Source organism: Phodopus roborovskii, unplaced genomic scaffold, assembly GCF_943737965.1.
Source record: "Phodopus roborovskii unplaced genomic scaffold, PHOROB, whole genome shotgun sequence".
Taxonomy (NCBI): Eukaryota; Metazoa; Chordata; class Mammalia; order Rodentia; family Cricetidae; genus Phodopus; species Phodopus roborovskii.
The window spans coordinates 3,752,606-3,779,156 of record NW_026126482.1 but is presented as its reverse complement, the minus strand read 5'-3'; the positions used below and the strand labels follow the sequence as shown (position 1 = coordinate 3,779,156).

Genomic DNA, 26,551 nt, shown 5'->3' with positions numbered 1-26,551 from the left:
AGACATCAAAAGATAATTTGATAATGCAAATTAGAATAGAAAGTTAATTATGTACAATCTCATGTATTCAGCAAGATAGGATGAATATGGAGTATTTTCTCTGAATTTGTCAAATCCGATCCAAATGGACTAGACATTGTAGACAGACTTATTGCCTGTATATATTGTATATAGTTATTGCACTTATTGTACATGGCTTTTCTTATATTAGTTATAGACTTCTGTGGTGATATCTTTCTTGCACAAATAAAGCCTGTCTGGGGGTCAGAGGATGGAGCTTGCCACTAGCTAACCACAGAGGTCTGGATGTCTGTACTGACAGGCAGGAAATGTCATACATGGCTGGGTACTAAACGGATATAAGCAGGGACAAACAGGAAATCGCTCTCTTCTTTGCAGAGACGCTTAGGAAGTGAGGTGTGCTGTGGCTCCCTCCTTCTCTCTGATCTCCCAGCATTTGCCTCCATTACCTGACTCCTGTCTTTTATTATCTAGACCAATTAAGAACTCCATTTACAGCTTTCTTTTTTGTATTAGACAAAAGGGGGGAAACTGCGGTGATGTATTGTTTATGATTTTAAAAAGCTCACCTGGGGATCAGAATGCAAAGCTAGCAGAGCCATGGAGATTGGGCAGTGGTGGCATACACCTTTAATCCCAGGACTCAGGAGACAGAGGCAGATGGATAGATCTCTGTGAGCTCTAGGCCACCCTGGGCTACATGACACTGAATCAGTCTAAAAGAGAAACAGAGCTCCCACCTTTAATCCCAGCACTAGAGGGAATATAAGGAGCTCAGTGTGTTCTGGAGACGCAGTCTGAGGTTGGTGGATCACCCTTCAGTCTGAACACTGGTAGAGGTGCGAGCTCTCTGGTGGCTGGCCACTTTACTTCTCTGACCTTCAGCTTGAACCACAATATCTGTCTCTGGGTCTATATTGTATTATTCGTGCTACACTTCTCATTTGTAATGTTACTAGATTCAGATAGGGAATTACATTGGCAAATTATTCACAAAATGTCTATCATTCACTCAAGACAGGTTCAAAGAGACAAGGCCACTGACATGCACAAACTAAAGTAAACATCCTCAATGTGTTTCAAGAAATAAGCATTTCTGGGAGCTTTATTAACAGCTGTTAGCTAACCACATTTGACATTTCTGATCTGAATGTAAAACCTCAAGGCCTTAAGACTACCTAGTTATAAGAGCCAGCAAACATCTGGCTTTAAAAGCCACAAGATTTCTGTCACAATCACTCCATTCTGTCACTGGAGGGGGAAACCACTAAGTTGTCAAGTGAAGTGTTAAGTGGTACCAGATGCTACAGGTAAAGTGCACAACTGTGGCTTAAAGACGCTTGTATTGTAGGATGCTCATAGGCAAACGGCAAGCCTCCTTTTCTGTATAGACTATACTTGCCACAAGAGTATACCAAAAACTGATGAGGCATCATTCTTTACAAGTCACCAAAAACAGTTCAGACACATGAAACAGATTTTATGCAGGCTTTTTTCCATACTGAGTTTTACATGCTGAGTATACGCACTGGCTGGTGCAACAATTTCTGTTTGCTTTATGGCACACTAAATATCACTTCTCTTGGAGCCTTCACAAATACTAGATTCTCACTCTTTATTTCCAGCTAAATTTTCAAACAAAATAATACCTCATTGCTTAATTTATAGCCTATTTTAAAATAATGTCAAAACTAAGTATTAATAAAAAATTACTAAATACTGATAAGACAGTACTTATTCAAACATCATTAAATAATCCTTCATATTCTTAGGTGCAACCTAAACCAAGTTTCTACATTGCATCGGGTTCATATTATTCTCTCATTTAAATAAGTAATATGCTTATAAAATAAAGTGAGCTTAAGTAATTATATTAGTACATTATCATGTGCTTTTCACACTTGTTGAGGACGGACAGAGGAAGAAGGTAAATGGCCCCTGGTCTCAGACTCAAGCATGTTTATCCCAAGTGTCCTCAGAAATCCCTGTCCTGGCGCACACTGATACCCTGGCCCTGGGACAAGATCAAGGGTTGTAAACTGCACCTTTGAGAGCTGCTGAAGGGAAAATATATTTCCAACAGGTCACTACGATTTAACCCAGACCATGAGATACCTGAGATCACCGCAAGTGGGACACCACCTGGGAGTGTGCCGACAGGGCTCCTCTGGCCATTTCTGTTGGATGCTCTGCCTGATTTGAGGCTCTGTTATCTATCTGCTACCTGCCAGGTGTTCTTTTTCTTGCTATACATCTAATGAACTTACTCATTCACAATCCAAAGTATAGCAAGCATGGATCACTTTCCACACGACTATCAACAGGGGCAATTTTAAAGCAACACAAAGCATACTAACCAATGTACCTGTAATTGAAAGTAAATTTCTCCTAGGGACCCCAAATAGAATTTGTAAGTATGCCTCACATTTTGACAATAGTCTTACTTATGAGGCAGAAGAAATCTGCCACTCACCTTTGCACACCGTAAGGCCTTTCTAGAATAGGCTCTTTGAATGGAGGTGGACTGTGACCAAAATAATCAGGATAAGCCACCTCTGAATATTCTGGAACAGATTTTGTATTCTTCACAATCTCAATGTAGAGGTCTGGGTCATGGAGTGTTGGTCCATCAGGGCCTTCAACAGAGCAGGCCTGTTCCACGGACGAGTTGGACTCACTGTCTTCTTCATCTTCAGTTTCAACCCCAGTACAACACAGCTTCCCAAGCTGTACTGTCCGTCCATCAAAAAGAGTACTGCTACAGGGAGCCACGTGTGGACATGCTTTCGTGCACGAGAGGACAGTGAGCGGCAGACCACAGTCTTTCCTAGTGCCTGCAGCCAGGCCGGGGGCTGTCTGTGAGGGGACACTCTGCAGTGTGATCCGGTCTAGGGCCTTCACAATGTCGCTGCTGAAGCTGTGTACAGAAGAAGCCGCTCTGCTCTGACCACCGAGCTGCGGCAGCATCCTGTCACCGCCCTTGATGTCCTCCTTGGCCTCCTCTCCCTTAGGAGACATTTTCTCCTTCATTATAGCTCCTTTCTTTACACTACCTGAATTCCCAGATGCTTCCTCTCCAGCTGTGGGAACAACAATAGGGCCTCGAACTTTCCCCTCAAACACAAAAGGTTTGGGCTCTTTAGAGATTAATTCATAGTCCTGTTTAAGAAAAAAACAAGTTTAATCTATTACCTGCCAGTACTAAAATACGCTAATGAAAGTGAGATCATACTTATTTCACATGTTATCTCAGAGACCTGACACCTTCTTCCATTTTCCCTGGGCTCCAGGAATGCACATGGTGCACATACATACATACACACATGCAGGCAAAACACTAATGCACATTAAATAAACAAACACACAAAGACTGGCGGGCAGTCCAACAATAGAGGGCCTGCTTAGCAAGCATGAGAACCTGAGTTCTCTATCAGGGGTCAGCTGCAATTTAAAAGTGTGACTAGAGAGAGGAAAACACCATGTGACGGGGTTCAAGGAGAGGGCTGTCTGTCTGTCTGTTTGTGTTTTGTTTTTCGAGACAGGCTTCTCTGTGTAGCTTTGGAGCTGGTCCTAGAACTCACTCTGTAGACCAGGATGACCTCACACCTGGACTTGCTCTGTAGATCAGGCTGGCCTCGAACTCACAGAGATTCGCCTGCCTCTGCTTCCTGGGTGCTGGGTTTAAAGGTGTGCACCACCAACGCCCAGCCAAAGGGGTTTTTATTAGGGGAAAGGATCAGACTGGGGAGACTGGCCTCCGGGGACAGGAGCAGTGGGAAAGAGGAGAGGAGGAGGAGACAGAGGCAGGGGAAGACGGGAACATAGTAAATACGTGGCTGCAGCTCAGAGCGCATCCTGTCAGGACCACAAGGACAGGCCAGTACAGATGCCTCAATACTAACAGTGGTTCTCAACCTTCACCATGCCGGGACCCTTTAACACAGCTCATGTGGTGGTGACCCTTAACCATAAAGGGATTTCGTTGCTACTTCATAGCTATAATTTGCTACTGTTATGAATTGTAATGTAATATCTGATATGCAGGATATCTGATGTGTGACCCTGTGAAAGGGTTGTTCAACCCCTAAAGGAGTAGCAGCCATGGGTTGAGAACCACTGATCTAACTCCTAACCTTAACACCCATTATAAATGTACTCTACTGTATTCCCACACCAAAGCTATAACTTGTATAGCATTATATATTCCTATATGCATATAATTATAGGAAAATAGGAGAAGGCATTGTATGCTAATCAAGTCCCACCCAAAACCACTACGACATTACTTGTCTGCCCTGATTTACAAAGTATTCATCGCCAAATGGTTCAAGGGAAACCATACACATTAGAAAGAGTAACTCAACTGTTGTTGTAGGTTACATGGATAAAAACGTACCTACCCAATACTCTTCTGGCTCCTCCTCCTTCCCTGACTGCTTCCCACTGGACCGCCCCCACCAACACCAACCCCTTTCTCCCTGGCTCCCGGCCTCCTTCTCATACTCTATTTCAAAGTGCCAAGGAGCCTCAAACCGACGCGAATGGGGAGGGAACTGGGAGGCAGGAGGCTGTCTTGCACTGTACTCCAAGGCTCCTGAGTATACTCCCAAAGACACATGAGACAGTGGCAAATATTTATGATGTCTCAGATATAAACTTACTGTAATCTTCTTTAATCAACTGTAATTAAGGGTATGGGATTTGGAGAGTAACGTTTATAGCAAAGCTACTCAAGTCTTAGAGGTTGGCTAGCCCAAACACACACTTGCTGGCTTGGAGCTCACTGTGTACACCAAGCTGGCTTCTGAACTCACTGAGAGCCACCGGGGCTGTTTTCCTGGTGCTGAGATTAAAGTTGTGTGCCACCATGCCTGGAAAAACTTACACTTTAAAATCAAGACTTAAGAACCCAGCACAATCAAAGCAGAAAAAAACAAACAAAAAAAAAAAAAAAAAAAAACACTACATCTACTAACTGCCAAATAATTCAGTCAACATGGCTTGTTGTATCACCCAAGCTGAATAAGTTTATCTTAGTAAATGAGAATAAGAAATGCTCATAAGAACGCCCTGCATTTCCAGGGCTGCAGGCTGACCTCTCTGTTCTGACTGCCGCTATATCACGTAATAACTATAAAGGAAAGCGTAAAGCTACAGACTCCTCAGCGTTACTTAAAGGGGCAAACTAACACAAGAGAGACGATGAACCAAAGTGATCACAAAGTGTGAAAAACACCCAATGCTCTCTCTTCTAAGCAAGCTGAGTGCCGGGTTTTGTTTTTTGGTTTTTCTTTTTCTTTTTTTTTTTTCAGAAATGAAAAATGGCAATCATGTACACAACCGAGAAAAAACGAACTTTTTCTTCCAGCCAGGTCCGGACGAGCCTTCCATACTATACCTGGAAGTCGTCAGCCAGCTCAGGAAAAAGACGCTCGTATACTTTCAGCTCTTCCACAGTCCGTCCTGGCACTTGCTGGGGTCTTAATTTGTTAATATCGGTTTCAATATCATCATTCTGAAATAATAAAATATGCTGTCAGTATAACAGCCCAAAAATGTTAGAGAATGTATATTATACTTGAAATGTCCCAAAATATTATGATTAGTGAATAATCACTAATAAAGTTTATATTCAATTTAAGCATAAATCAGACCTTTTAATTAGTTATAGATTATCAATGGTGCTGCTTTTGTTGTTTGGTCATGATTAATATTAATGTAACAGCGTTCTCAAGCTTGTCAAGACAAAAACACACACACACACACAAATAAAGATCATGTATGTTCTCCTCCATGTCCCTATCACTGTGCTGTAAAGTAAGACTCAAGAAAATTAAATTGAAAACATTCATACATAACAAAAATGGTAACAAGCAAAGTAGCTGCCATCCGCTGGCAGGCACTAAACTCTACTGTCTAAGTCACTCTGACAGTACTGACACAGACACGTTTATTTCATCCCCACCGCCTGAGTGGGCACGCCCAGTGATGCGTTTATGCACACATTATAGCCAGTGCCATGTCCCACACCCCCTCATAGTCCAAAGCCCACTGTCACTGTGCACACTGCTTTTTTTTTTTTTTTTTTTTTTTTTTTTGCAGGGCCAGGAGAAGTGGCACCAGTGCCCAAAATTCATCAATCACTTTTGTCCCTAAATTCCTTATCTTCTATTTTGTGAGTCTCATCATGTAGCCCTGGCTGTCCTCCTTAAAGATATGCTTCCTTCATGACAGGACAGCAAGAGTTAATTCCCCCCAGACCCACAGAGCCTCCCCTCTCACCAATTCCCTACTTTCACAGCTGGGTAAGGAGACGCAGACCAGTTACTAACTTTCAGGTGGAGCTCGTTTTTAATTTTCTATTTATCATAGTATCATAATAAACTACTTAATTTCAACCCTAAAGGAAATTTATTTTATTATGCTTAAATCCTTCATATGTTGTACCTAATTATATATGAACATTAACTAGTAATTTTAAGGAAAATATATATTTCTCAATATTTTATACTTGGGAATATGCTTTTATTTATATAATCAATAAATAAGATTTTGTAATTACTATTAATAAGAGATTGGTTTTATTTACATATTATCACTACCATGTAATTATTACTTTGTGGAAGCTTTTAATCTATTAACAAATAATGTATAGTCATCCAAAATAAAAAATACAAAAATATTTTTTCTCGAAGGTGGTGGTGGTGGTGTGTGCCTTTAATCCCAGCACTTGGGAGGCAGAGGCAGGTGGATCTCTGAGTCCCAGGCTGATCTGGCCTACACAGTGGGATCTAGGACAGCCATGACTATGCAGAGGCATATGGCTCACTCTTAGGAACAGCCACTCTAGCATTAGGAAGCAGAGTGTTGACTTTTATGGCTACCTGCAGGTGGGTTGTTTAAAACCTAAAGCATCTGACAGAAATCTCTGCGGAAACAACAGTAATCGACTCAGGCTGGTGCGGGGAAGGCAGACTGAAAGCCAACCACCAAACACACCACAGCCCTGCTGGGACACTGTGGATCCTCCCCTTAATAGTGAGGAAACTGAGGACGCCCAAGTGTAACAGCCAACACAAGTCAGAGGCAGGCAGGCAGCAGGCAGGCAAGAGAGGACCATGCAGCTGCAGCTCACAGCCTGGCTCCATGCGTCATGGACTAGACATTTCAGTGGAGCACTCAGCAGTGGTGGTAGATGGACCCTGCTCCACAGCGCCTGCACGTGCATACACAGCCTTCTGTGCCTCGTCTACACTGCTGTGGGAATGTATTTGATGGTTACAGGGCATGAAGAGCCTGGATTGGCACACGGTTAAGTGTTCCACAAATACCTTTTTTCTCATAACTATAACCGTTTTGTTAAGGTGAAGCAGACAGTAAGTGAGCAATCACTACCACTGCTAACTCAGTGAAAAATGGATACCAACAACTGTTCTTCCAATGTCAAGTGCAAAGAAATCTGTGGAAACGTTTCAGATGAGCAGGCCAAGTGAGAGAATAACAAACTTCAGTATCTGAGGCTAAATCTTGCAGCAGAAAGGGTTAAAAAAAAACCTCATAAAAGACATTACAGGAGCAAATAATAAATTGGACAGAGATGGCAAGTTGGTAGAATGCTGATATGTGTGTTGCGGTTATGGTGTATGTTCATGGCAAAGGACCAGAAGAGCTGACACACCTGTTACACATATCAAACCCACTGGCAAATGCAGTTTTCCAGCAGCAAAATCAGGCACTGTTCCAATTGCCCTCGCTCCCCAATCTTTTTACTCTTGACCATCAGAGCTACTTTTAAGTAGAACTGTGACATGTGAAGACTCACGTAGCATGAATACTAAAAACCCAGATACAGGTATCAGGGTTCAAGCAGAAGACCAGAAAAGCAAAGCAGCTGGGCACTAGCTCTCACCTCTACCTCAGATCAAAAGGGCTGATCCTGTCTCTGAGAGCCCTCGGCCTGCACTGACCTGAGCCCCTGCCTCATATCCTCTCTAGCGCTGGGATTAAAGGTGTGCCATCCCCAAGGGCTGGGATCAATGAGCTACGTTTCTCTTTTAGACTAATGATTCACTCTCATGCTCTCCTGTAGCCCAGGCTGGCCTTGAACTCACAGAGATCCATCTGCCTCTGTCTCCCCAGTGCTGGGATTAAAGGTGTGCTTCACCACTGCCTGGCCTCTATGGCTAACTTGTGGCTTAGCTCTTCACTGGGTGTGTGGCTAACCTGTGGCTTACCTCTGCACTCTTATCTTCAGGCGAGCTTCATTTGTTCGATCACAAACAGAATATCACTGCAGAGTCAACTATACCAGACATGCTGTAATGTTTATTACTAAACTCTTCTATTTTGATAGAAACTCGTGAAGATTAATGTGAAAAGTGTGGTGCTCACCTCATGAATTTCATGACCCCCACATACCCTGCAAAAAATCCCAAACACATTTCAGCAGGCCCCTTACCTGAGAAGATGACTCACAGCGGGGAACTACCAATTCCACTGCTTAGGTCAGGTCCAAACACCCGGGGAACCCCAGATTTGTGTCTTAGCATCAAAGCCTGCCCTATTTTTATGATCACACTGTGGTAGTGAAATTGGTTCTATATTATTATTAAGATACATCTTCCAGTATTCTAGACTCTGGAAAGTCAAACACACAGTGTGCCCCAATCAAGGTAGTATTCCAAGATTTTTTAATGTTCTGCCTGCCTACATGTATGTGTTCTGCATGTGTGCCTGCTGCTGGCAGAGGCCATAAGCAGTGTCAAGTCCCATGGAGCTGGAGTTACAAACATGTATCCACTGCCGAGTAGATGCTGGGCAGTGCACCGGGTCCTCTGCAAAACCAGCAAGCACTAGTGTACTGCTGAGCCACCATCTACCTCTCCAACCCCAATAGCCCGGGACTGAGCCACCATCTACCTCTCCAACCCCAATAGCCTGGGACTGAGCCACCATCTACCTCTCCAACCCCAATAGCCCGGGACTGGAAAAAAAAAAAAAAAAAAAGACAGTAAAGGAACCAGGCAAAAGTCAAGCTGGTTCCCCTTCAAAGCAGGCAGTACACAAGCCAAGCAGCTGACAACCAAACAGGCTGCTTTCCCAAAGATGCTGCAGCAGCCGCTCTGTGCCAAATGACGCAGAGAAGTCTTCCAGACCTCCAGACACAGTGCCACTCTGCCAGCTCAGCTCAGCAGCCCTTCAGCCAACAGCCTCATATTTCCTCAAGTCAGCAACCCTCCTAATGCTGTGACATCATCACAGCACCCCTCCACTGCAGACTATATTCCCGGTAAAGACCGCTGACAGAAGGGGAGGGGATGCCCTGACACCACAGCCACAAGCCACTCCCCTTAGAGCCCTTCTGTTTCCAACATTTTATTTATAATCCTACAGATCAGCAAATCTGTTTCAAAGCAGAGATACATGATTTATACAGTTTACTAATGATAAAAATGTACCAACCTTAAAATTTTGATCTAGGTCATCTTCATTTTCAACTTCATTTTCAGCTTCTAAGTCAGCATCATCATTGTCATCACTTTCGTCCACTACGTCGTCCACTGTGACACAGAACACACTGAGAATCAGTCAGAGGCAGGCATCTACAAGGCAGACATGCATGGCGTGCATAACGGGTTCCGGCCTCCAAGGACAGGCAAGGAGATTTCTTTAATTGAACTATTACATTCATCTATTCAACATAAATTGTTTTTCCCTTTTGTTCTTCAAAAATATCATATATTGGAATTTTTTGTTTCCTCTTTATATTCCTTACTAAAAACATCTATAAGGATAGCTCAACCCTAGAAACCTCACAACATTTGTGTAAGAGCCCTAAAACTTGGAAACACTACCAACTGAATGAAATGTTTACTACTGATGTTCTCAGTTACAATCTAATGTCCTATGTTACAGCAGGCAGGATAAAGCATCATGATAACCCTCAACGACTCACTTCATCCCTTTGCAATTACTTCTTTCAATGGCCATGTGCCACACACTGGGTAACAAACTACTAATTTTTTGAAGATATAATTCCTGCCCCAAAGGAGGAAAGCCACGGGAGAACCAGACAGTAAATGGACACAAACTGCATCGGGCCAAGGCATGACCACTGACCACGCCAAGGGCAGCGCCTGCAGGAGACCGAGAGACAGGGTCGTGAAGCTGTGAAAGGATGTAAGAAAGTGCACTGATAGAATATTGGGAAAATAAATATGATTGGCACGTACAGTGTATTTGAGAAATTTAAACAAGAATAAGATAGGATAGATATCCAGACAGGCAAGTCAGTTAGATTTTAAACCTACAGAACACAGGCACAGGATTTCCAAGAAAAGAATGGCTTGATACAACTTGCATTTTCTGGCAGGTGTGAGAGGAGAACCTACTAGTGAAGCGAGACCAAGCAAGAGGCAGTTCAGTGTCTAGGCCAAAGCCAGACTAAGAAGCGAAAGAAAACTGCTTGCAGAAACGCGCACGGAGCTCCGCGTAAAAGGACATGGGGCATAAATGTCATGGGGCAGGAGAAAAGCACCAGGCTGCTCTTTCAACCCACACGGGAGGCACTGAGAGGTGCTTTCCTACGCTACTTGACTTCAGTGTCCACTGTGATGTAGACAGATTACTGACGCCTCCCTCCCATCAGTACAGTCCTGCTTTGCCTAATATTAGTAATGGAGCCCTTGCATTTGAGCTGAGGAATCCCAGCCTGTGCTGCAACAGTGACTCCTATGGATAATTCCTGACCAGTGGTGTGTGATGCAAAGTCATAAACCTATACCCCAAATCAGTTGAATTCTCTGGAAGAGAGGAGAAGGCCGCCCCTTGGTGTATACTTTCTTATGAGAAGCTACAAATGTTCTTTGATGGCCTAGTCCACTGAGATCCAACATGGATCCATTTACCCTAAGTCTAACAGCAGAGTCTGTCGTGGATGAAGTGGAAGGAGCAGAATTGAAAGAAGAATAATAGAAAAACGGTATTTAGGGGAAAATGTACTAAATTCAACAAAAGCCTATTGAAAACAGGAGAAACACCTAATTCAATAGTGCAGATTTGGAGGGAAAGTGTTTCAAGCCTTTCCTTTGGGTACACGCTCCAAGTGTGAATGAAGCATCACACAGCCTCAGAGCACCTGGGCTCCCTGACAGCCTTGCACTGCTAAGAACTGACCAAACCACAGCACACAGTCGAAACCAGTGGCTACAGACCCAGCTGTCCTCGGCTTCCTTGTATCTACTAACAGCAGCAGTGCAGGGAAGGGAACAACTGATAGCTAGTAAGGCAAATACAGGGCATCCCTGGGCGCCATCGTTAACGAAAGAGCCTGCAGCTCCTAAAAGGACGTAAAAGCTATAAACAAAGGAGCTGCCTTCACTGTGCCTATAAATGTGGTTCACTCCCCCTCGATGTACGTGTTAGATCTGTAAGGGCAGCCTACAGGTACGGATGCATCTGTGTATATGAATACAGTTTTAGGCAGTGATATGCTATGTGTATTAAAGGTTTGATCCCACATTCATGCAGACACAGACACAGACACAGGAAAACAACTATGTTTTATTCATTTCCCTTATAGCTCGTGCTTTTCAACTGTTTGTCATGGTTTACTGGGTAACCCTGTAACAATGCCCCCCACAGGTCATACATATAGCCCTCTCAATGGGCTTAAGGCCTTTCTTTCTCTAGGTTACTGCCTTAGCTACATGTTTGAGATACATCCTTTAATGTTTCATTACTATTTCTGAAGTTTGGTATATATAAAAGTTAATAACACTATTTAAAATAACTGCCAATTTCCTTAATGAATTGTATCTGGAATCAATTCCTGGTATTTACTGAAGTAACTAATAAATTTTGCCCATTTTAATATTACAGTGAACTTCATTTCTTAAAAATGATCAAGACGTCCTACACAAATAAACATTGCCCAGTTCAATTTGCTCTGTTTTGGAGTTTGTACATTTGTTTAGATTAGTGGGATTCAGCTGTTGGTTGTTTCCGGTAATCCTTACCAGGTTTTGATTTCAGCATCATGCTAGCTTCTAAACTTTTCTCTTTTTTCTATGCTCTGGAAAATAAAGCATAGGAAAATTCCTTGAAAGTTGAGAGAACTAATCTATGACATCATCAACAGTTGATATCATCAAACAAACTTGACTACACACTCCATTTCTGGTTTTTATTATTCCAGTCAGTTTTACTCGATTATGTGTCCCTAAAATACTATGTCAATTATATATTCAAATGTACTATTGAGTGCTCTCTCCAGCACAACTCTGACTTCTGGACCCTTCTCTATGTAACTCGCCAGGGACTTAGGGGCATGTTTGCTCACCCACCAACGACGTCACTGACTGTAGGGTTGACTACCCTCTGTTGTGCGGTCTGTGCTTCCTTCCGGGGCTACACTCTGGGTAAACAGTGCTTCTCGCCTCTGTGTGGTTCATATCTGCTGGTTTCCCATCAAGCTCCCTACCCCTTTAACTACCCAGTAAGTATCTGCTCTTTAAGAGTCCTAATCTGTTAGCACAATCGTGTTGTTGTGGCTTTGGGCTTTTGTTTAGATAGAGTCTCTTCGTGTAGGTCTCGCTGTCACAGGAGCCACTCTGTAGACCAGGCTGGCATCAAACACAGAGATCTGCCTGCCTTCTGCCCCACAACACAGCAGCCTTTAATAAGAGTATTTTGTCTGTTCAGACCTACCATCTGAAGCTCATGCTTCAAACAGATCTCTCAAGGGTTCGTTAGTCACCTCTGAAACTCCCTTTTACATAGTTCATTCAAGAAAAACAAAAGCCCCCAAAGTTTTACCCAGAAAGACACAGGGCAGCCTCTGATGACGTCAGCTTGTGTGGTCCTGTATGTTACATATGAAAATGTGCATTTCTGCAATTACCATTTTAGAAATGCAAGAATTATTATTAGACATCTGTCAACATCACATTTATTTGTTCATGTAAAAGGCTCTGTTTATGGTAACAAATATTATGAGCCTGGCTCTAAAACAGGTTGTTATATCATAGTAATAATGCAGGGGCTATTAAGTGTCACAGCGTGGGCAGGTCCTAGGATTGAGAACAACTGCCCTTCTGTGGGGCCCTCTGCATTTTCAACATCAGATTCCATCGTCTGAGTAGCTAGAGCAATACTCCACTGTGCATCACTTAAGGAAGGGCACCTAAGATACACAGTGCCATACCTCATCTCTAAGAACACACCACCTTCGTGGTGGAGGCCAGGGAAAGGCTCAGAAACCATCTCTTTCAGATCTCCACAGATGGTACTTCACTACCTTTTGGCACTGAGTAATCAAGAAGGCAAGTCCTGAGTCCAGCTCTACCCACTCAGCAAATACTAAATGTACCCTTATAACTATCCACGCAGTTTAAAGGATGCTAAAGAGAAGGCAGTGGTTAAAACAGTACTGTTGTGATAGAGAGCTATTACATCTCGTCCCTGGGTCATGACAGTTCCCAAAATCCCCTGGGCTCTCTTGGGTGGCAGGAATGTCTTCTGCTCTAATGACAGGACCATTAGTAGGACCCCAGATAGCTTCGGCATGGAGGCTGATTAAAGAAAGAGCTGGGAACTTCAACCCTGTTTCTCAGCCTCTGAAGAGAAAAGGAGGGCCTACAAACTAGTCAGCCATCAGCGATCAATGGTTTAATCAACCATGGCTTGTCTTCTTGGCTCGTGAAGACATCAATGCTAGGAGGAGGATGTGCCTGCAGAGAGCATGGGTCTCATGCTGTGCCTCCCTCCCTGTACCCGTGTCCTGTCCTTTGTAACAAACAATGAACCCAGGGTGCTCCTGTGGTGTGAGCTGTCCTACCACACATCTGTCGCTAGCAAATCATCAATACCTGCATAGTATGGTGGAAACTCCCTAACAACTTTATAGTTAATCACTCCAAAACAGAGGGAGCCTGGACAGGTAACAGGTCCCTGAAGTGAAGAATTCCTTGTGAGATGGAGCCCTAGTTCAGTGGTGTCCATACTAAGTCAGAACACCCATCTAATCACCCACAAGTAGAGAGTTTGTTGATAGTATGGGCAAGAAACAGTCTAGACTTATCCCAGAGGTGCTCACATTTTAGCTGAGGAAGGCTATAACACAATTCTGACACCCTAGAACAGAAAACAGAATGAGGACATCATCCTCTTTGGGCCAAGAGCATCGCTACCAAAGTCTTCCCATCCCATTTTAATGAAGGCTCGTGAGTTAACAAACAGACACATCTCTAGTTTAGTGGTTCATCAAGTCTGAGAAACATACAGAAAAAGAGACCGCAGGAAAATATCACCTTTCACACTTTCCCCCATGCCGGGTGAATTCACTACACTGCAGATGAACTTTTGCTAGCCCTTACTCTGGATTCTGACTACACATCACTATGAGGATATATTCTACTTCCTCCCTCCTGGTACTTGTTGCATCATAGAAGAGCTTCCAGAGCCTTCTACCAGCCAGAACCACAAACACCTACAGCTCACACCACCAGAATCTGGTATTTAGACAGAGGAAAGAAAGATTTCCAAAACTCCCTGACTGTCCCTCCAAACTGAATGCTAGTGGCATTTCTGGAGCCAGAGATTCTGCCCTTGAGAGGAGGAAGCCATGTTTGTCTCTACCACAGCAGTATAGCTGCTTCACAGAGTCCTCTTGCCCGCCTTGCCTTTCACAATTGCTACAAATGCCCTCACTTTCCAAGTCTGTGGGAAATTACAAAGGAACAGAAAGAAGGAATTAGAAAACCATGTCACTTAGAACTTACTACACTAAATCTTGTTGACTTTTAAACTTTGTATTTTTTAAATCTTTCTCCTCTTTCTCTCTCCCCTTCTTCTCTCCCTCCCCCTCCCCCCTTTCTCTCCCCACCTCTCTCTCTGACACACACCTGTAAATAAAGGTCATGGGATAACTTGCCAGAGTCTATCTTCTACCATATGGGCCCTAAGGATTGAACTCAGTCCCTCAGGCTTCACATAACATGCCATTACCTGCAAGCTACCTCTCCAGTCTGACTTCTGAAAGATATTTCTAAATGATGCATTTTGCCATTTTATGCCTATTAGATCTGTGCTTAGATAATTAAATATTTTTATATTAATGATATACCTTATGATATATGCCATTAATAAATCCATATTAAGGTTAAAATCTAATGATTACTTGAAAACTTTTAAAACATGTATTCCAAGTATTTTGTGAATAATAAAAATAAACTTTTCCAAAGACATAAAAGAACACAGAATTCTATGAATATCCATGTATGTATTGCGGCCTGGATGGAAAGATATCCTGGCAGTCAGGAGCCAGAAACACCACAAAGACACTGTAAGCATAGCAGCTTACAGCCCTGCTCCAGGGAGGTTCCAATGCAAGAGTTACAGCTCTGCTCTGGGGAAGTGTCACAGCTGGGCTCTTCTCTGGGAAGTATTATTACAGATCCACTCGAGTCCCCAGGTGTGACAACCCTGCTCTGCTAAGAGAAAGTATCCCCAGAGAAAGTGTTACAGTTTTGTTTGGGGTTTTTTTTTGTTTGTTTGTTTGTTTTTTGTTTTGTTTTGTTTTTTGAGAGGGAACTAGGAGAAAGAGAAGGGAAGGAGAGGAAAGCACGTGGGACTAGGAAGATTGAGTCAGGGTAGGAATAGAAGAGAGAGGGGGAGGGAGAAAGAGAGAGAGAGAGAGAGAGAGGAAGAGAGAAAGCGAGAGAGAACATAAAAGAGGGAGCCATTATAGATTTGAAGAGAAAACTGAACCTAGAGAAATGTCCAGAGACCTACAAGACTGACCCCAACTAGCAATCTGAGCAACAGTGGAAAGGCTACCTTAAATGCCCTTCCCTAATATTGAGGTCAACGACTAACTTATCCACCATCATGGAGCCCTCATCTAGTAGCTCATGTAAACAGAAGCAAATGCCCACAACTAAACACTGAGCCGAACTTGAATCCAGATGCACAGAGGGAGGACAAGAGCAGGCTACAGAAACCCACAGACAGCTTACCTGAACAAGAAGGAGCTAATGGACCCCAGACTGATAGCTGGGAATCCATCATGGGACTGACTCAGACCCCCTGAACATGGGTCTCAGTTCTTTACAGCTGGGCTGCACTCCAGTGAAAATGTCACACCACACAACAAACCTCACTCAAGAGTTTTTAATGGGAAGAAGAATCCAGGAGGGTGGCTGCCTCAGTTGAGAAATCGCAACAAATAGATCAGGGTCCAGAGCTTATATGGGATTTCTTTGGGGAGGAGGGTGGAGCTTTCCAGGGTGTCTTGGGAATCAGTGGGTTTTTGTGGGGCAAGCTCAGGGATTGGTACAAGGCAAGCCCTGGTCCTAAGGTCAAGTCAGGTGCAGGGCATGTGCAGGGCATTTTTCCTTGGCCCTTTTAACCCCACATCCCACAACTGCTTCTCTTCTCCATTCCAGCAGATACCAACAAAAACAAACAGAAACCACGCCGGAAAGTTTAAATTCTTCCTTACTACATGCCTGCAGGATTACACTAAAAATGACATACAGCCTACCTCAAATAATTTCACTTTTCTTCCAAGGCTGCCAGCAAGCCTGATGTTAAACTCTGGTCCCTGGGACCCACTGGCGGGAAAAAAAAAGAACCAACTTCTGAAGGTTGTCCTCTGACCTTTACACGTTCACTGTAGCATGAGCATAATGTGTGTGGCACAAACAACACACATACACGCCCGCCATCGTCTTCATGAGCAGTCATTTTTTTTTAAACTACACAGGTAATGCTAAATAAACATAATGAATGGCCTAAGCAGCTGATGCCACCTTCTTGCACTCTGAGAACTGGTTATTGAGTCACTTCTCGTGTGCTTTCACGACTCCCTTTGACACACATGCAACACAGTACTTCCCTTATGAGATCCCAATTTCTTACACCCAAACATATGCTTACTGACTAAAATAAATGTGAGGGTTTATCATGCTCACATTAAGGCCTTTCACGGAGGAATCAGACACAAGTTTAAAGTGACTGTCATCAGCGTCCCCGGGCCGCCCAGCCCTACCTTCAGGGGGCAGACTGTAGAGCTGAGCTACAGGCCCAGTCACAGGGATAACGGGCAACTGGAAGTGGAAAGAGCTTTTAATGGTTGGGAGTGGCAAGCGGTTTTTGGGGAAACACTTCCTCATTATCAGACTAGAGGTGTTGACGAGTGGATCCAGAGTCCTGACAGCCAAGCACTCCTGTTCAGACAAGGACAAGAGAGTTAGTGGGCAGTTCAACACCGCTGTATTCAAAATTAACAATAATGACTTCTTAGCCACAACCACACAAACTAAAACTATAACACAATATAGTTATAAAACAGCTTTACTCCAGAAATTTCTGTACCCAGGAGTCGTATGGGGCTGGTTCAGTAGGATTTTTCCTCAAATGTTCACTGGGCAAAAATTAGTACTTATCTTTGACAATAAAAATCACTCAGACACTTGGTGTAAGGCATGAAGAAGAGGAAGGAAGTGTTGGGAACTGAAGGTGTGAGAAATAAAATGTGTGCGTCTGCACTAATGCGCCTCTCAGGTCCGGGCTCTCTGTCACCTGGTAAGACAACAGTGGAAAGAAGCAGACCCCACCGCAACCCCGAAGAGGCTGGCTGGCCAATGCTGTCGTGACAACTGACCTTTCAGCGGCACGAGGATATACTACACAACTTTCAACACACAAATTAAGCCACCTGACTCATTACCATAGATCAAGTGACTATTACTGTGTGTCTAGACGGTAAACAGAGAAATGAAAACACTCAGTGACACATCAAGTGTTTAGATGCCTTAACCACTGACGTGCGGAAAGGCTCGTTGTGTGGAAAAGCAAGGGAGAAGTTTAAAAAGTGCCTGGTCATTTCAAAGGACAGAAGATGGCTGCACCGCAACGCCCTCCATCCCGCTAATGAGAGGCTCCTACAGGGTCATCGGTATGCTGTCAGGGGTGTGTGCACTTAAGATGCCTAGCAGAGCAAGCAGGCTACTTGAAGCTTTCATCTCTCTGTGTTCCGTATGAACTGAAAAATGGTCATGGCCATGGCTCTGTCCAGCAGGAAAGCATTCCCAAAGCTCAAGCAGAACTGCCCCGCCAGCTAGAGAATCCTCAGATACCTTGACAGCACACAAAATTGCCGACCTGGTCACGCATGCAGCACAGCTACAAGGAAACCCTCCCTTGTGTGCGCGGTTCATACACGACAGTTTGAGACTCCCGCTCCAGGCATGAGCTCTTGCCACTCTCCAACCATCTCAAAGGTCACAGGTAAAAATCAATTGGGAATATTGGTTTTATAGAATTTTAAACTATATTTATACTATGTTCACTTTCCTAAGTACTTGCATGATAAATCACTTTTCTTAAGAACCAGAGTAGTGTCATTAGCACATCAGCAGAATGAGGAGACAAGGCAGCTTACCTGTGAGGTGTTGTACAGAATCTTCATACCATTGGCATCGATAAACGCCTTTCTTCCCAGCTTGATGTTTGTGACACTTTTCAAGCTCTGTAAGATGCCTTTCCGGATGAGCATGTTTCTGTGCCGGTTGTCATGGCGGTGCCAATCTACATAAACTGTTAAAAGCACTTGAACATATCCTCTGTCTACGGCTCTCCTGGCATTTGTTTCTTTAACAAGAGAAAATTGGGAAAGGTGATTTTATAAATGACAGGAGAAAGTTTTAACATGAATTAAACAAAACGCAGAATATCAGTACTGTGATGACTCCCCAGCCTTTAAAAAAAGAACAGGCACATATTTAATAAAATTCTAACAAAATAATTATGACAAGTGCTAGAAACCAGTACAGTCTCTAGACACATTCTCTCCTATTATCTTATCATGATTTACAACTGAAATCCCCTTCCTTCTTTCCTAGTGCTGAGCCCTGCAATCCCAGCACCCACAAGGGGAAGGCAGGCGCACAAGTGTGACACCAATCGGGCCTTAGCGGAACTTAAGGGAAGTGCTGTCTCAAAGGAAACGACTGAAAATGAGTGCATTTGCTAACATCCGGTCTCTAATTGTTAATGTTATGCTGATTTTAAAACTCTATACATTTTGAAAGTTATATGATCTTTTTTATAAGACAGAAACATAATGCTTTTACTGACTAACTACGAACGTGACTGTGTTAAAAGCAACCATCACTCTTGCTTATTTTCATTACAAAATCTGTGTCCCATTAAAATTAACCCCACTGGATTGCAGCTCTTGTTACTTACAAAATTTATCTTCCTGGTATAAGCAACTATTCTAGTTACTCCACAACTGTTTAGACATCCACTCCCTAATACACAAAATTTAAAATAAAACTTGTTTTACATAAAAGGTAAGAAATAGTATGTGATTAGAAAATAGTTATTTCTAGGTACTTAAAATCTTAACAACAACAACAACAAAAAAAAAACTATAGGTTTTCTGAAAGTGGTCAATTTTAATGGAATAAAACTATAATAAACCCATAAATCTGAACTGACTTTCTTACACTTAAGATCACTCCCCAAAAGAACACATCTACTAAAACAGCAGCCATGGAATGCCATCGTGCCAACACACAGCGTCCCCGAGCTGCTGTGGCAGTCTATGAGGCAGTCTAAGAGCAGAGGAGTGGGCAATGACCCACCAGGGGTTGCTGAGGTGCAAACAAACTCTAATCTGTTCTTAACCTCAAATTTACCCACAAGCAACCTTGCTTATGTTATGGACCCAAGATGATGCTGGCTTTAGCTGCTTAGAAGGATCATTACTTTCTACACATGCTCATGTAGACTAAATCATAACACTAAGATACATCTATTCTCTTTCAGAACTATACTCTGACATTGGAGAGGTGTAGAATGCTCATCAAGAGGAGGTGGTTTTCTTAGGAGAGCATTGTTTGATGCCAGCACCTGGGTGGCGGGAACAGGGGGAATGCCAGCCTGGGTTATTGCAACAAGATCTTGTCTCAGACAAGAGAGAAAATTAAAACCAAACAAAAACGACCCTCTACCATATCTAAGATAGCTAGTTTTCTGCGAGGCTGTGGCTATTTATATTATCAGTTCAACTGCTTGCTTTGGCCAACAACATTCTCTTGTATTTTGGGTTAGGGAATCTAACTCAGTTGATAAGGTGCTGGCCTATCAGGCACAAAGTCCTGGGTTCATCCTCCAGCATCACAGAAACTGCGCAAGCTAGTGCACATGTGTAATCTCAGCACTTGGGAAGTGTGGGCAGGAAGATTAGTTCAAAGTCACCCCTTTCTATATAGCAAGTTCAGGCCAGCCTGGGATAGATCACACATTGTCTCAAAAACAACAGCAACTAAGAAAGTATTTTAAGTGAATACACACTTTTTGTTTACACCACTTGACACGTACAAGCTTTTAGTAGCTATGAATAAGACTTAGTTAAAAAGCTTTATGGTTGCTGCAGTATTTACAACTTTGTTTCTGCTGGAATCTACAACAGCCTGAATGATACTTAGGGGAAAAGCTTACATTTTAAAATTAAATGCCAAATAAAAAATTCATTAGAATTCAAACACAGGTGCTGAACTGGTCCTTAAAAAATGATGAGCTATCTACAATCTGCACTGAGCATAATTAAAACAAATTAATAAAAGGGCTTTACTCATAAACTCAGGTACAAAACTCCCTTTCAAAGCACAGAAGCCTCAATTTTCATTAAGCTGCGCCATGTGATGTGCGTTCAGTAGGGCCCTGAGCTTCACACTCTTGTTACACTCATTACACTCCTACACTCGCTTTCCTTCCCACACTTACTTCAGGCAGCAAACTGCTCCTCTAACGTAAGTGGCTGCCCCACAATAAGCAAGTTTTAATGTAAGAGAGGATGCTCCGAAGTGCCCTGGTCCATTTCACACTGCAGACAGCCAGACACTAAATACTGCTTTGCATTAAGCGCCTGTGCTGTGCAGTGTAAACTGAAGAGGCATGAAATACAAAGTATTCATCAGATGCTTTGCTTCATCACATGGGACCCTGGTCTACCCTTTATCACATCACAGATAAAAGCACCCACTGGGACCCGTCCACTCCATCCCAAGGGTGAAAGTGTAAATACGAATTCTGGTAAACAACAAAAACCATAATTTTAAACTTAATTTTACTTTTGTTTTTAAAGACAAGACCTACTGTGCAGCCATGACTGACCTGAAACTCACTATGTAGACAAGTTAGCCTTGAATGGGCCACCTATCCCCCTGCCTCGACCTACTACCTACTGGGGTAACAGGTGCTTGCCACTGTTCCAGGAAGATCAAACTTTTAATTTAATTAATCATGTTACTATTAAAAACATATAGTCATGAAGACCAAGTAAACAAGGTGACTGCACCCTGACAATAGTCTCTGACAAACTCCCCATTATGTACTGGGAGAGGAGGGCATGTTAAAGCCATCAACGGCAAATTTAAGGCTAACTGTCAAGACTAAATGTTAAGTAAGCAACTGATCATCTGGGAGAATACTATGAAAATGTTTTAAAGACATCCTGAGCCTGTTGGTGAGGAAACCCTTGTTCTCCAACTGCTTGGGAAGCCACATTCCCCATGCTTCAACTCAGAAGACAGACTGAGGTCTGTGCAGACCAATTTACCACTGCTATAAATTTACATCATGTAACATTTTCAATGTTATAAATTTGAACTTACAGTAAAAACAAAATTATTTCTAATAAAAGACACTAGGTTAATTTACGTTATATGAAGCTGATATGCATTACAATGACAATGCTAACTGAGCTAGAATACATTATAGCCATTTGGATAATTTATTCAAGCACATCATTTTCATATTTCTAACTTACTGACATAAGCATAAAGCCTTGCCATTAGAAGAAAATAAGTAAAGGTCATATAGGCGTTTTTAAGAGAAATGAGTAATATATCTATAACTTTAACTATAAGAAACTAGATTAACTATATACACTAAATCTACTTTCCAGCTTCTTGAACACATATATATTTAGAGTATTTTAATTACTATTATTTCTAGTATTGAAAAACTTACTTGATTTTAGCAATGCAGCAAGAGTGTCTAAAGCAACCCTGTTAACACAACAAGAAAACACAAACAACAACAAAACTAGTGAAATGGATCTACAGTAAACGCGTGCAATCTTGTCAAATACTATCTTGTCTATCGTCCATTCCAAATGCACTTACCCTTGCAACAGCACTGGTCTATCACCCATTCCAAATGCACTTACCCTTGTAACAGCACTGGTTATTTGGTGTTTATTTTGTGTGTATCTCTCTCTCAGTTCAAAATTAGATACTAAGATTAAAATACTCAAAGTGCTTGTAAGATTTTAATAAAATTAACATTGTCTAAGTCTTTGTCAGAAATTGGATAAACGAAATCAATTACAGTATGTACATTTGACCTTTAGAGAGTTCACAAACAACAAAAGTGAAAATTCAGGGGCACCAGTTACAAAACAATGAAGTAAGAACAAGTTTTAACAGTCTAGTTCAGGCCTGCAGAGGGCTGCGTGAGTCTTTAGCTTTCTCACATAGGTTGTTCGGTGCCAGTGATTGAACTCTGACACATGGGGTAACCGTAACCTGTGCAACTTGGAAGTAAACCTAATTATTATCCCCACAGGACATGGAAAGAGCCCTAAAAGTTGAAGGTACATACATTTTCTTGAACATACTCAGTTACACAGTGATATCCGCTGCCAATAATGAGCCATAAAGACACATTATCTATCATTGTAGAAAGCTGTGAACCAAATGGTTTATAAAAAGTAGGATACTAGGGGGGAAAAAAATGTCCCTCCATTTCAATTTCAAAAATACAAGCCTACATAGTATAAAATCTCCTTGTTGGTGTTAACTATAATTTTCACTAAAAATATGTGTAGTATCAAGATTAAGCATTTTACTCACCATCAAGCATTTGTTGAATGCCTACTACATACTCCTCCTTCATGGACAGATATTAAAACAAACATCACTTCAACAGATAATTTGATAATCTACATTAGGTAAGAGGATGTGTACACCTATAAAACTACATAAGAAATTAAAACTCTGGTGATGAATAGCAGGTCATGTGTTGGTGGTAACGGACAGAAACAGTGATCAGATGAAGAGATGCACAAAATGTAAGAGACCAGAAGGTCTGCAATGGATGAACACCAACCACAGTTAGACCTAGAAACAAGCATTCACAACTATACCAGAAATACATGGTTTGTGGATATGGAAGCTATGGAAGCTAAACTACAGTATGCCTAAAACCACACACACACACACACACACACACACACCACAGTCCTATAAGGAAAACAATATAAGCCACTTGTTGATAACAGGCGGGAATTACAAACTCAGAAAGGTGTTCCTTTAAGGAAATCAACAAGGGTTACTAGTGAGCTGTGTGGCCACCACAGCGCTCCCAAGGGCAGGTGGGGACATTCAGGGTGGGTAGGCCACAAAGGCAGTCATCAGAAAAGTACTTTCTGTTTGGACAAAGACCTCTGAGCCCATCAAATACTCAGGTGTGGAGCACCTAGGGTGGGTGGAGCACCTAGATGGGGAGGTGCTGCTACTGGGCACTTGGTGAAATCACAAGGGCCAGGCTCTCCTTTGGGACATCAAGGTTGCCTGCATCATTCAGTGGGATCTGCACGTCACTCATGTGCAGTCTCGCTATGGTGGACATGTCTATTTTGAAGACAGAACAGAGACACTTCTTGGAACTAAAGAAGACTGTCTGCTGTATGCAGGCAATGCCTAGAAGCAAGTCAAGCGTTACAGAAGACCAAAGAGCCTGCCTGCTAGAAACAGTTCCTGTCTGATGTGTAGGGGCTAGAAGCCAGTGAGTCTTACAGGAACTGTGCAGAGGCTCACCAACCAGCACCATCTGACCTTCAAAACCTGGGGACTCACTGCAGTCCCCTTTCCAGAACGGAAAAACACATGGAGATTCTGTAAGCAGAACCCAGACTCAAAAACACAATGGACTACAAGCCTGGCAGTTTCCTGGAATGCTGAAAATTCCCACTCTGTGGAGTTATCATACCATAAAGACTAAGTATAACAGTAACGTGAACTAAAACATGTTTATCATCACAGTTCCTATCCTCTTATAGCCTTAAAAGTGATTAAAACACTCTGTGGGCCTGGAGATATACAGCACTCAGAACTGTCTACCAAGCCAAAAAAAAAAGAGTACACCTGTGTGGACGTAGTAGCATCTTGTTCCGCCAACAGATTTGTGGAGCAGGGCTTATGGTATGGCTTCGGGGTGTGGACATGACCTCTTGTAAGGAAGAGAAGGGGCCTTGTTCTCTTGGGTTGTGTCTGAGCATAATGTACACCAGAACCCTGCGCCCGCAGAGTGGAAGAGAGCAGTGGCTCTTTACCTTCATTGTGTGAGTGTTCCTCAAATCAGTATCTGTTTTTCTTTATTCAGACATATGTGGACTTCGCTGCCCCACCTTCACAAGGATCAATTGCTCTCAAGTTTTACACTCCCTGAGGATGGACAGTATGTTGTGTCAGACAGGTGTGTCATACTGCAGGGTGAAATTGAGGAGAACTAGACACTGTTTCTCTGTGACAGCTTGTTTAACTTCTAGAATGTTATAAATCCCTCTGCACTGTGATAGATCTGTGGTAGAGCACCTGACCTTCATGTATAAGACCTGGGTTCACTCCTGGGTAGCAGGGGGAAAGTAGTACTTAAACTGAGACAAAATACAAACTCCTCTAAGCATTTCACAATTAAAGCTGCAGGACCCCCTGAATGACATGCATTCTTTACATCAAGGAGTGGATACCAATGAGCATTTCTTGCATTTCAATGTAACATTCTCTCTACCAAACATTTTGCTACAGATACTATCACAACCACCTCAAATAGCAACCTCAGATATAAGTGCACGAGACATTTCAAGGAAAGTGGCAAAATGAAGAGAGCTGACACATGCTGATAAAAAACATTAACACATGCAATTAACGTAATCGCTGTTACAAAATGAACTGCATTCCACACTTTAACCTCGGGGTCTAACCTTACCAGCAAACAGGGCCAGTGAAGATACAATCTGTTAAGGTCATAAGGCAGAGGTGGGCTCGTAACAAGCTTAGAGAAGACCATGCAAGACAAACCCACATGCAGAGTACCCTCTCCTGTGGATGAAAGCAGAAGCCCAAAGACTTGCCAACAGACCATCAAAACTAATGACAAAGTTTCAGAAGAGAAACTGAGGAGGGCTTCCAGGCTCGTGACCTGTGAGACAGCAAATGCTTGTCATTTCCAGCCACCACCAGTTCAGCCTGGGAAACTAACATAAGGCAATGAACACAACTACTTAATGACTTCTATTTTCTCGTCTTTAGCTAGCACTTTTCTAAGTGAGACTATGCATGTGTGCGTGTATCCGTGTGTGTGTGCATGGGTGCGTGTGTGCATGCGTGCGTGTTAGCGTGCACACACCCACGCGCTTTCAGGAGCCACAGGAGGAGTTACAGGCAGTTGTGAAGCACTGGACATGGGTGCTGGAACATGATAACCACTAAGCATTCTCTGCGACCCCTCCAGTTAACTCCTCACTCCTCCCAACTGGCCGCTGCTTACAACATACCTGAAACAAATAAAGTGCTTCTGAGAGCTTTGAATCTGAAACTAACCATTTCTGTTGATGTTTATTCTTCATGTTGGAAAGCTGACACACAGACACAATTCTCTTCTAACACAGCAGCGCTGAGTTTACTCCACAGCTGCAGTGAATTAAAAGAAACTATCCATTTACAATCATCTTGAAAACTTTTACCAAAACACTATTCAGAAGGTAATAAACTTCAGCATAAAACTCTGAAACCCTATGAAACTGATAAGCCAATGTGAATTTCTAAAAGGAATTCTAAATACTAAATTTACAAAATAATATGAACTTATGAAAGTCACAAAAATTCTTAAATATTTTATATGACTGATTCATAGTAGGTTAACTAAAGCTTCTCGCTTTCAAAATATTTATACTTTCTCCTAGAGTTTTCCAATTTTTTTTATTTTCCACCCAGAAGAATACTAACAACAAGAACCCAAAGGGTAGCCCATGAACAATGATGAAGGAACAGTTTATTTATTAGTGAAGTTAGCACACCGACTGTAAGCTGGAGGTCAGTCACAGCAATGACCTTCAATATGAGGTAGGCTCTGATACACCCTGACCGCTCTCCCTAAAGGAGGGAAAACAGAAACACAGGGACCCTGAAGAACGCAGCTGTAGCTTCCTGGATTGCCTCCTTCTGGACTAACAGTTTAAATCCAAAATCTAAAACCAGAAAAAGAAAAAAGGAAGAGGGACAGAGATGATGAGTCACGAAGGAGACACCATGTAGCTACCAGGAAGAGAGGACACCTGGGCATTCTCCAGTACACCAAGACCATATATTAATAGAAATGGGTTAATGAGAGCTGGCCAGTAAGAAGTCTCAGCTATAGGCTAAACATTAATAATTAATATAAGCCTCTGTGT

At 42.6% G+C, this 26,551-nt stretch overlaps 1 protein-coding gene across 6 annotated transcripts in view; it reads right to left on the bottom strand.

Moving 5' to 3' along the window:
• Agtpbp1 (ATP/GTP binding carboxypeptidase 1) overlaps nucleotides 1-26,551 on the bottom strand; it is a 118,046-nt gene that overhangs the window by 50,665 nt on the left and 40,830 nt on the right. For 5 of the 6 annotated variants that reach the window (XM_051194162.1, XM_051194164.1, XM_051194166.1 and 2 more), the window contains 6 exons: nucleotides 22,066-22,103; nucleotides 18,467-18,675; nucleotides 17,072-17,249; nucleotides 9,484-9,581; nucleotides 5,420-5,536; nucleotides 2,495-3,180 (listed from right to left, as the gene is read on the bottom strand). In XM_051194162.1, coding sequence (XP_051050119.1) covers nucleotides 2,495-3,180; nucleotides 5,420-5,536; nucleotides 9,484-9,581; nucleotides 17,072-17,249; nucleotides 18,467-18,675; nucleotides 22,066-22,103 — 1,326 coding nt within the window. The remainder of the gene's footprint in view (nucleotides 1-2,494; nucleotides 3,181-5,419; nucleotides 5,537-9,483; nucleotides 9,582-17,071; nucleotides 17,250-18,466; nucleotides 18,676-22,065; nucleotides 22,104-26,551) is intronic. The other variant, XM_051194167.1, reaches the window with a different exon arrangement.